Source organism: Cynoglossus semilaevis, chromosome 7 (assembly GCF_000523025.1).
Source record: "Cynoglossus semilaevis isolate Cse_v1.0 chromosome 7, Cse_v1.0, whole genome shotgun sequence".
Classification (NCBI taxonomy): domain Eukaryota; kingdom Metazoa; phylum Chordata; class Actinopteri; order Pleuronectiformes; family Cynoglossidae; genus Cynoglossus; species Cynoglossus semilaevis.
This window is the reverse complement of record NC_024313.1, coordinates 12,527,523-12,538,457: the sequence shown is the minus strand read 5'-3', so window position 1 is coordinate 12,538,457 and position 10,935 is coordinate 12,527,523. Positions and strand designations below refer to the sequence as shown.

Here is a 10,935-nt window from a genome sequence, read left to right as displayed (position 1 = left end):
TGGGGGGGCAGGGGGGGTCGAGGGGGGATTCAGTGACACCCAGAAAACAAAGAAGAAAAGAAGTAATAAATTAAGAAGAGTTCCTGTGACCATTTTCTGGGTGAAGGTGTGACACGTCGCTGAAGGAAATCATTCCAGTACAAAAGAAAAAAACAGTAATCAGTCATATTTCCCATGATGCACCGAGAACAACAGTACCACTCAGTAAATTAGAGAGAAAAATCATTTTAACAAGATCGGAGGTGAAGACGGGAGGAGACGACAGCCAGGATCCGTCCTCGCCTCCTTTAGTGTGTGGTCTTTTCATCAACCGTCCATGTGAACGAGGCAGGGGTCGGCTGTATCTCCTCCACCAGGGGTCAGTGTGGAGATGTGAGAGCACATTCACGTCCATGGGGGAAAAAGATTTTAGAATAAGAAGAAAAAGAAAAAAAAGTATCTAACTGTTGGTGGCGCTGTGCAAGGAAACAAGGGTTGGGGGGAGGGGGGGTCTGACCATGACACCCCACCCCTTAATAAGGACCTGAGGTGGTGCTGGGACTGGACTGGATTACCCCCCTCCCCCACACACGATAAGACATAAAAAAAAAAACCTCTCTGAACAGGTTTGTTCTGCAAACGCTACGGCAGTTTGTCTGTCCTAACTTCCTGTAGGTGGCGCTTGACTCAAAGAAGAGGGAAAGAACACAGGTGGAGCTCAGAGACTGGATTTAAAGGTGGTGTCGTGGCATTCTTTTGTGGGGTTAAGGCTGTTTGTGCGAGTGTGTGAGCATGCCGTAACAACAGAAGGCGCCCCCTGATGGCCAAACAGACAAAGGACAGAAAACTAGACAACTGTAAGTGAGACAAGGAGGGCGGAGCTTGATGAGAGGAGGAGGAGCAAACAGGTGGAGCCTGTTGGTGGCGTTAAGGCCAGTTGTGAACTTAGCATTAAACAAGAAGGCGCCATCTGCTGGTCCAAAAGAGTCCAGGTCGGCTCCGATGAGTCTTTTTTTTATGTCTGTGGAAAAACTAAAAAAACGACACAAAAGAGTGTGGAGGGGAGGGGCACAAGTTAGGGTTGAGTTTTAAGGCTGTTTGTTTGACCATGCAAAAGCAGAGGACGCCCTCTGCTGGACAAGTCCATAAAAGTCCCTTAGCCTGTTTTACTTATTTAAATTTCTGAAAAAAAAAAAGAACACAGCCAGTGGAGGGCGCTGGAGGAGGAGGGTAAAACCGTGGCTTTAAGATGCAACAAGGTGTAGTACCTTCAGGACCAGCTAGGGGTGGGAGGTGTGTTTAAGGCTGTGTGTCCATGTGAACATGCAATAACTAAAGATGTGCCCCCTGCTGGCTGAGTCTTCAACAGAAAGAAAAACCAAAGTCAACAGCGTTGAGTGACGGTGGTGTCGAGTTCAGGTCCAAACAAGACGGGCTCCGGTCTGCTGCTCCTCCTCCTCCTCCTCCTCCTCCTCTTGCACGAGCAAATCATCTCCAAACTTGAGAGAGCGGTGACCAAATCAGGAGCACTCCTCCCCGATGCGTTGGCACGAGCGGCCCACTTTGCGGTCCAGCTTCACCATCTTAAGGACGGCCTCCTCGCGGCCGCGCCCCAGGTGATCGAACAGACAGTCGTGTTGTTCGGGGAGACGGTGGAGCATGCAGAAGACGTAGCCTGGGGGACAGGAAGGAAAGGTGTGAGAGCAAACATCGGTGACAAGTCGGGTCAAAGGTCAGGACTGGAAATGTGACTCAAGGTGAGCGCTAACACTAAGACTGATCTGTGATCAGACTCCAGACAGCATCGGTACTGACCACAGCGACAGGAGCCCAGTTCCTGCTGCACCAGTTCTAGTTTGGTTTGACAGCGGTAGCAGCGTCGGCGGTTCTTCTGCTTCGGCGTTGCGCCCCCTGCCTCCTCGCTGCCTCCCTCCTTCTCGTTCGGCCGAGGTCGCTTCTCTGGCGTGGCTTCACTCTCCGAGCCCGAGGCTAAAAAAGGGGGGAGGACAAGGGAAGGAGGGGGAGAGGGCAGGACTGATGGTGAGCTGTGAAAGTGGGGCAGGTCACACCAGGACTGTTGGCAGGAACAGAGAACGGTACCTGATTCTCTGGGGCGTTTTGTGGGCGTGCAGAGAGTGCCCTGGGCGGTTTCTGTGGACGACACGGCTGAAAATACAAATCAGATTAAGACGGAGGTCAGAAATCTGACTTCAAGAACATTTAGTTTTTACTTACACTGCCACAAAAAAAGAAAAAAGAAAATCAACATTTTGAATAGAAAAATTCAACCTTATATTGAGCCACATGTATGATGAGAAAGAACAGAGAACAGAAAAGCACAGTTGACAGAAGCCTGGAGGACAGAGAAGAAGGAGAAGGTTCTCTCCACAGCTCCAGTCCAGACTCTGCTCACCTTCTCTGGTGCTGGGACACGTGGACGACGGCTCCTCGGCGGCTGACGGCTGCTCAGGGTTGGAGGGCGGCGACGACAACAGGGACTGGCTACTGCTGCTACTGCTGCTGCTAATGCTGCTAATGCTACTGCTGCTGCTGCTGGAGTCGCTACTGAAAACAGGTGATTGGCTGGTGCCGGTGCTTTGGATGGGTTTGGAGGTGAGGTCTTCTCCTGGCTGCTTCTTCTGGATGTCTGCAGGTCAGAGAGAGTCAGTTTGGACAGTTGACCATTTGAACCTCTCCCCCCTCACAGGTCACCACAGCAGATCAACTGCCCCCCCCATCTCCTCCACCACTGCATCCATACGTCTCCTCTGGTCTCCTCCTCTTACCTGGCAGCTGCATCTCCAACATCTCCACCTCACCTCTCTAACCTCATCTCCACACTGCTCCACCCTGACTGTCCCTCTGGTCTGACCAGGTCACTTCACATCAGTGAAGACCTCAGCATCTTCGTCCTCATCTTCATCTCCTCCACCTGTTCTGTCACTAACCAGCACAGTCATTCATCTCCATCCACTCCACCCTGACTCCACCCTCATCTTCACTTTGAATGGTTCTGGTACTGGACCAGTAGATGTCACCACTGAGATCCTCATTCTTGGCAGTGAACAGAATAAATGAGACATGGTGTCAGGACTTACCAGCAAAACATTTGGAGCACAGGTTCATGGTTTTGCTAGACCTGAGAGAGAAGAAGAAAATGTAACTGATCCAGGTGTGAATGTTCAGAGGTTTGGCTGCAGCCACGTTAACACCATCTGACAGAGAAGAAGGTTCTCCGTTAGAACCAACAGTACCAGTCCTACCTTTTGGTAAACAGTTCTGGACCGTGAGAACCGACTGATTCAGCGGTCGAGTGTATTTGAACTGCACTTTGTTTTGTCAAATTTGTCTTCTAATTAAAAAATAAAGCTAATGAATGCTACACTTCAAAGACTTGAAATTATTAGATCAAATTCTTGTGCACGGAAGTCCTGCCCCCGGTGGATCTTAGAGAAACTGCTTCAGACCGTCATGAACAGATAAGAGTCTTAATCTTGAAATTGAACCTTTGACCCAACCCTCAAAGAACGTCACCAACTTTACACCACAAATGATAACAGTAACAAAGGGCGAAGAATCATTAGCCTTTAAAAAAAAGCTGCTTTTAGCTTTAATGTTTAACTCTTCATTCAAACGACTGTTGTGGAAACGTGTCTGTCCGCCCTGATGTCCGCAGCCCTTAGGTTTATTTTTCTGCATTTGAAATACTGGATCATTAAGGTGTCAATATTAGTTCAATATTAGATTCATGCAATTTATGAAATGTTAGGAGACTAGACTCTGGAGACTAGTTTCAAGTTAATTGAGGCTAATTTTAAACTCCTTATTAGCTAACCTTTAACCTTACTTGTACATTTGAACACACTGAGCCACATCTGAGCTAACCATTAGCTCCTATCATGTTAGCTTTACCATCATCTGACTTTTAGAGCACTCTCATGTATTTACTGTACATGGTACGGTCTTCAAATCAAGTACATGAATGAAGTACATGAACTGTATATTTTGGTAAATGACATCAGCATACTAATACTGAAGGGGATTATTAAATAAACAACAACTTAATTAACCTGACACCGGTTAAATATGGAAACTAATATAGACCAGTGTGAGGAGCAGCTGCCACAGTACCAGTGCTGGCTGCAACACAAGCTCAGTCAAGATGTCTTAAAGAGGCCTTGAGTTCCAGGACCATGTGAAGACGGTCTGTGCAGGACAGGCAGAGTCCACGGAGCCAAAACAGAAAGAAAAGCAGCGTGAACCCCAGTCAGGGTCATCTGTGTCACCTGACATTGACAGGTGGGTCACAGGTTCCACGAGGTTCAGTTTGAAGTGCAGAAGTACAGCCGCCCCTTTAGCTAATGATTATTCTCATGGTTGATTAAGAGGAGGGTTTTTTTTTTCAGCTGGTAAACTAAACCTAGTTAATTAGTTTGTCACTGTCTGATACCATGAAATTAAACCCAAATTAAATCAAATGTACGACAGTGGTCCCTGAAACCTGTCCAATAAGGTACATTAATTTAATTTAAAAGGTTCTTGGATTCATAACTGGAATAATCAAATAGTTTTTTAAGGAAACAAGAGTAAACCTTGAAATATTAGGAGGCAAAAGTTTGGAAATTCAAAACCTAAAAACACCAAATGTTAGCCAAAAGTTCACATTAATTGATCAAATAAAAGATAGAAGAATAGAAGTCAAAACCATACTAAACTAATATTAACATTACGTTGTAATGTAAGGAGTTAGCTGTGGATTTCTGAAAGAGAGAAAGTGATTTAAATGAATAAATAAAGTGGGGGAAACGGTCCAATAATTACCGCCGTTAGAAAATAATTTAAAGATAATTTACGTCGTTGCTACAACAGTTAGAGAACAGCCAAGAGGGAAATGTTGACAAAGGGTCCAGTAACGACAACAATAACTGCTAAAACTACTCGTATCTGGTCATCAACTAGAAGCTAACTAAACGACGGCTAATACCGGCTAATGATGAGTTAGGGGTAAAAATGTCGCGAATGTGTTTGTTTTAACGTGTTTAAATACAGTAGTTATACGTTTCCAGTTAGATGTCGCATTGTTAATGATGTGGTTCTGAAATAATTAACAGACAGATATAAAGGTAGCATTTAGCATTAGCTTGTCATGTGAAGTAATTGTTCATGTTATGTCGGTGGTTTCTAATATGGAGTAACAGCGAATCACATCCGGTATGCAACACACACACATACAGCACTTGTCAAGATCGATTGTAATAGGACGGAAAAGCCGCAAAAAATCGGTCCAGTTGGTTTGGTTCGGTGCGGGGTTCGAACACTGTTAGTGCCCCTGTTTTGTCACGTTTTTAAAAGAAACAGAAAGAAAAAGCCCTGACCAAGGACGGCGTCTTTTTAAAAAGGAACCTGCTGGCAATAAATCATTCTGTATGTCGGGTACGTCACCTCCTGTCTCCACAAATCCTCTCTAAAACAACTAATAAAAAGTGCTGCTGGGAAATGAAGGAGAGCTACGTTTAAAAAACGACAAACTGGTTTAAAATCTTCTAAAAAACGACGCTTTTGCGGCTGTCTTTTTAAAGGCAGCTCGCTTTATTTATTAGCCAACTTCCCAACCCCCCACCCTCTGCTCGGCCTGCAGCACAACAACAACAATGGGCTGTTTTCAGCCTCTTATCTGGCCCCGGTTCGTCTGTAAAAGAGGATTTTAAAGAATCGTGTAGTTTAAAACTCACCCCCAAAATCCACAGGGACATCGTGGAGGTAGACTCGGAGCTTTGCTTCGTTCACTGGTGTCTCCCATGACTTCTAGCCAACACACACAAAAAGAGAAGCCCGATATGGAAACGCGAGGCTGGGGATGAGATCGGGGCCTGGTCCTTCAACTGAGTCCGACCCCCAGATTAGGTCAAAAAATAAACAAATATCCGTCCTTTCAGCGTTTTAAAGTCCACAAGTGAGTCAATAAGGTGGGGGGAAAAACACTCTGGTGTCGGCGACACATCCGCACCTTCCGCTAGGCAATTCAGATCGAACCGGAATGAAGTGAACGGCTCAGTGGGAGAGAGTCAGCTGGACGGCCGGAGCATTTGAGGAACCATAAAATCAGACGGCGGACGAGAGGACCAACCGCAGCTTCATTCGACGCCAAACCTGCCAGAGAGGTCGCCCGACGCCCGCCGACTGGGACTGGAAAAGACGGGGGCAACGTTGAAGGTGTGGGAGGGTGAGAGAAGGGAGAAAATAAATAGATAGAAGAAGGCCTTCCCCTGGCCAACACTCCGAGGACCACCCCTGTTCACGTCTCTGGGCCCCGGAAACGCGTCTGTCAAACCAGAAATGTCAATATTGGCCGAGGAAAAGGAACGAACTGTAAATATGTGGAAAGACCCAAGAAAAAACGGAGTAAAATCTAAAATATGTTCATTTTTCTTTTTCTTCTCACATTAACTGTGTAAGAAGTGAAGAGTGTCGGACTTTGTTGGAGCTCAGTGACTGAACCGTCACATTTGTCATGAATAAAAGAACAAAACTAACCAAGTTTAGGATTTGATTTCTGATCATGTGATACAACTCTCCAATAGTATTTCTATAGAACTGAAAAGCAGAGGGGTCAAAGGGCAACCTGGTCTAAGTTATTTGTTGTTGTCCAAGGAAATATTGTTTTGCAGTGATTAACAGACAACACGTGACTGAAAAGGTTGGTGACAAAACATCGGTCACTTTGTTGTTGGTTTGATGTTAACTTATCCATTTCTGAGGGGTTAGAGCCTCACCCCCGTCCAGCAGAGGGCACCCTAGGCAGCCACCGACTCTATGTGGCTTATGCCAAAGTCCAACTCCGAGTCCCAACAGTTTGTTTTTCTATTTCGTTCTCATTTGACCTTTACCATTAACCAGTTAGCTTTCTCACACCTTGAATGCTAACCCAGAGGTGCAGTCAGACAGCAGGGGGCGCCACCACTCACCACTTCATGAGAACAACTGACAGACACGACACAGTGATTGTTTGGTGCACAGAGAACCAAAGAACCTCACACACACACAGAAGGTCAGAACAAATATATTTATATATATGTTGAATATATTAGGCAGAACTGTGACATAACATCAGACAGAACAGGGTTCAAGAAAGTTCTAATTTACACCAGGTGTTTAGAGGACTTCATTCAGCTGCTAACACAGTCATAAAGGTAACAGAGACAGTAACCCCCCCCCCCCTTCACCCAGTATCAGTAACAGAGTGATGAGTTCCAGTCAGGGGTTGCTAATTACACACACTCAGGGTGTGAGGAGGGAAAGTTCCACAGCAGGCACCCGCACCAGGAACTAACACAGTATGGGAACTAAATGAAAACCTCAGAACTGATTTGTATGTAAAACAGTTCCAGCTGGAGAGGTAGGTCTTCTCAGAAGTCCAGGAACCACGGGTTGGAGGATCATTCTTCAGCAGAACAGACAGTGACCAGTTCACTGAGGTCATAAACTTTCTGGAACTTTCTCCAGTGTGGGGTGAATTTAGCCTTGACCATTTATTTCCTATGACAACGGCCCCTGATTCTAAAAGGTTCCTGCCGTTTGTAGAACTTTAGTTCAGTGAAAATGGTTGCTGGTACTCACAAGTTCCTGGTACTCTGCAGTGGGAGTGCAGCGACAGTGAGTGAGGGACGGCATCAGGAGCAACTACTGTGAACTTAGTACAAAATCAAGAGTCAAACATCGCCGACGGCGGCGCTAACAACAAATCAGTGAGTTTTACAATAAAAGTAGCTTCAAAGTCAAAAGTGCGACGACATGACAAACCTAGAACTTTCACACCAGCACAGACCGGCACAGGGTCGTCCTGTAGGTTCAAATCAGAACCCTGGGCTCACACTCACCAACCTGTGTCTGCAGTTCACACCATGACCACTGGGTGTTCCTGTACTGATCCTTCCAACCCACAGCCCAGTGTCTATGTGACACAGTGCCAGTGCTGGTAAGAAAGTGCTGAGACACACACACAAAAACCAAGAGGAACCACAGCAGTGACAAACGCCACCCCAGAGCCCAGAGGCTGTAAGTGTTTAACAGTACCAGTCCCAGTGCTCTGGTACTGTTCTTCAGTCAGAAAGAGCCATGTTTAAATCGTTAATAAAGTGCCAACAGCAGCTGCGCGTGACAAGTGTGTAGCTAACCTTTTCCTTCAGCAGCCAATGTAAAGAAGCCATTTGGTCCGAGCCCATCCTCAGCGCCAACAACGTTTGGTAAAAAGTTCCGTGTTTTCCAGAATCATTTGTGCTCAAACTTTTCAAGTGCTTGAATGAAGAGACCTCATAAAATCTACTCTCAGGGTGACATCACAGGAGGGGGCGTGGCTTTGGGGTAAATGAATGCCAGTCAAACTGAGGCAAAACTTTCCAGAATTTAGGAAGATCAAAGTCTTTAGAAATAGTGAACTTCTCCTCTGCTATGAACAGTGACAGTAAAAACAGTTCCACACAGACACCGCCGTCTACAAAGGTTACTCTGCATACAGCTGTGGCCTCACCACCGTCCAATCAGATCACAATATTCCAAAACAAGCACCAGCCCAGCCAAGTGGCAGTGGAGCACGATCAGTCATCCTGGGGTTTTTGTCAAGGATTTTCCGATGACCTTTGGCCTTCCCGTGACTCTGTGAGAAAACCCACGCAGTCGATCCTTCTTTCAGTGCGAGTCTGGTGGATAAATAAAACGACGTGATCTACGTGACATTTCACAGGGATCAGCGACAGTGGAAGGCTAACGATCTAAGGTTCAGTAACAAATCTAGGAAGACTGGAGCTCAATGACCCTGTGTGACCAACACCCCACAGCTGACGACCCACAGGACGCCGTGGTTTTCACGCACCATAGATCGTACATCAGCGACGGACGTGGCCATTGGGTCACAAACAGAAGTTGACTGGAACTAGCTCTGCTGGTTTTTTTGGAAGAACTATGTAAATGTCGCAAAAAAAAAGCTGACTCACTAATTTTCCACTAGGGGCCGCTTTGTCTGCACAGCACATCATACTTGACCTTAAACAAACTAGCCAGCGCCCCCCTGTGTTACCCTATTTGTATTGCAACTTAATGGACACATCTATTTCTAATGTTCAACCTAAGGTTCCATCCCGACGGCGAGAGCGCCCCCTCAAAGTTGGCCCTGTGAGGACGACGGCTGAGAGGGCAACAGGCCGTGTATGCGTGCTGGTCGTTGGGGGCGTGTCTGCTGAGAGGCTGGGGAGGGGGGGTCAGAGGGGTTGAGTCCAGGGCTGCCCTCAGTGACCTCTGTGTCCAGCTGAGCTGGACTCTCAAAGTGGACGCAGTGGAAGACCTGCAGTGACGGGGAAAAAAAATCATTTAATCTCACACTTTTATTTCATTGGTCCTCGGCTGAGGGTTCAACTCCAGGTCGGACAACGTCACCTCGTTAGCCGTGTTGTGTGTTCCCACAATCCTTATGAAGGAGGCAGGCTGCTTATCAAACTTTAGAGTCTGCCACGACCTGCAGTAACAAACAAACAAGTTACCACACACACTGTCCTCCATCGGTCATCCTGAAGGATGACCTTTGACACCAGGTCAAACCCTGCTTCTTTGTCTGGTCTAAGGGCTGAAATCCACACCCTTTAAAGGTTTTTTTTTTTTATAAAAATGAAAAACCCAGATGGTTCTGGATTCAAACCCGTTGATGAGCGCCGGTCACTTCAACAGGTTTCATTCAGGTTTAGTTAAAAGTGTGACGTTTGCCAGGATTTGAAAATGCCTTCCATTTAGAGGGTTAGAGGGATCAAAGGTCAAAACTCACAGATATGACGGTGTTGGGAGACAGAGACCAGTCTGAACTGGTTCTGGTCCTTAACATAAGACACCTGCCAGAACCAACAGGCCCGTCTGAGGACTTTCTGACTGACACCCTGGATTCTGAATCAGTTCAGTTCACTGTGCTCAGGCCTGGGATGGGATCAAACACCCAGATCACCAGGCCGTGTCACACACGTGACAGTGGAGCGGCTGGTGACTCACCGACAGGCCACCCTGGTGCGGTCCACCACCTTGGTCCAGTGCTGCTGGTTGGTGGAGGTTTCGATGTAGTACCTGTACGCCCGCTCGTCACAGTCCCACAGCAGCAGCCTGAGGAGAGCACAACGGTTCAGGGTGAGGGGCAGAAGCTGATGTTGGCTCCAGCAGCTGCTCCTCCTGTGCAGCCACAGAGGCATCAAGTCAAAGTGAATTGTTGTCATTTATCCACAGCACCACACACACACACACACACACGAAGGAGTGGGTCCTCAGCTTTGACCCATCACCTCAGTGAGCAGGGGGCAGTTCAGGCTGAGCCCCCGGGGACACAGTGTGTAGGGACGGTGCCGCGGTCAGTGTTGCCCGGTGGCTTTGAACCCGCAACCTTGTTAGAGCTGGTCGATGGTAAGTAGTAATAGAGTACAAGTAGAGCTGTAACTGGTGATAGAAGTCATCAACACAACGACATATCGTGGTATTTTCTTCAAACATTTGAAAAACTTCACTTCTACCTCAACGATCCAATGGCGTAGGGCTGAGCCAGCTGGATCACGATGGCTCCGGAGCCAAGCTGGTGGCAGGTGTATCCTGAGTCCCAGTCGTAGTTGCGCGTGTCGCCATTGAGCAAGGCGTTCCGACTGCGACTGACCCCCTCGATGACGCTGGCACAGGCGTCCACGGTCGCCACGTTCTCACTGGGAACTGAAGAGACGAGAGGTCGGAACATAAGAGGGCGGGAACAGCAGAGCGGGTGGATGATCTTCTCTGGAAACTTACCCACAAGTCCGTTCTCCAGTGTGAAGGGACGGTTGGTGTACATACACTCAAAGGCCACCAGGTGGAAAACCTTGTTGACGGTGTTGTGAGTTCCCACGATGCGAACGTACCTGAAGTCGGAGCGACAGAGCCGTTAGCATGTGTGCAGCTAAC

At 47.4% G+C, this 10,935-nt stretch overlaps 2 protein-coding genes across 4 annotated transcripts in view; both read right to left on the bottom strand.

The window, feature by feature from the left end:
• Positions 1-308: 308 nt before the first annotated feature.
• LOC103381274 (AN1-type zinc finger protein 3-like) lies at positions 309-6,528 on the bottom strand. 2 transcript variants are annotated; one of them, XM_025056795.1, is made up of 6 exons: positions 5,712-6,528; positions 3,078-3,194; positions 2,393-2,626; positions 2,080-2,145; positions 1,795-1,968; positions 309-1,654 (listed from the first exon to the last, which is right to left on the bottom strand). In XM_025056795.1, the coding sequence occupies exons 2-6, from the start codon at positions 3,103-3,105 to the stop codon at positions 1,500-1,502; spliced, it is 657 nt and encodes a 218-aa protein (XP_024912563.1). In that variant the 5' UTR covers positions 3,106-3,194; positions 5,712-6,528; the 3' UTR covers positions 309-1,499. The 2 variants fall into 2 exon arrangements, with proteins under 2 accessions (XP_024912563.1, XP_008311769.1); XM_008313547.3 differs by having other exon boundaries at positions 3,078-3,118; positions 5,712-6,527.
• A 500-nt stretch (positions 6,529-7,028) lies between these two features.
• The window catches only part of btbd9 (BTB (POZ) domain containing 9), a 7,687-nt gene continuing 3,780 nt past the window's right edge, over positions 7,029-10,935 (bottom strand). Inside the window, exons 7-12 of one of the 2 annotated variants that reach the window (XM_025056753.1) lie at positions 10,783-10,892; positions 10,518-10,707; positions 10,009-10,116; positions 9,409-9,487; positions 9,101-9,316; positions 7,029-8,675 (exon numbers count right to left, since the gene is read on the bottom strand). In XM_025056753.1, the coding sequence (XP_024912521.1) occupies positions 9,134-9,316; positions 9,409-9,487; positions 10,009-10,116; positions 10,518-10,707; positions 10,783-10,892 (670 nt within the window). In that variant the 3' untranslated portion in view covers positions 7,029-8,675; positions 9,101-9,133. Of the gene's footprint in view, positions 9,317-9,408; positions 9,488-10,008; positions 10,117-10,517; positions 10,708-10,782; positions 10,893-10,935 lie in introns of both variants that reach the window. The other variant, XM_008313546.3, reaches the window with a different exon arrangement.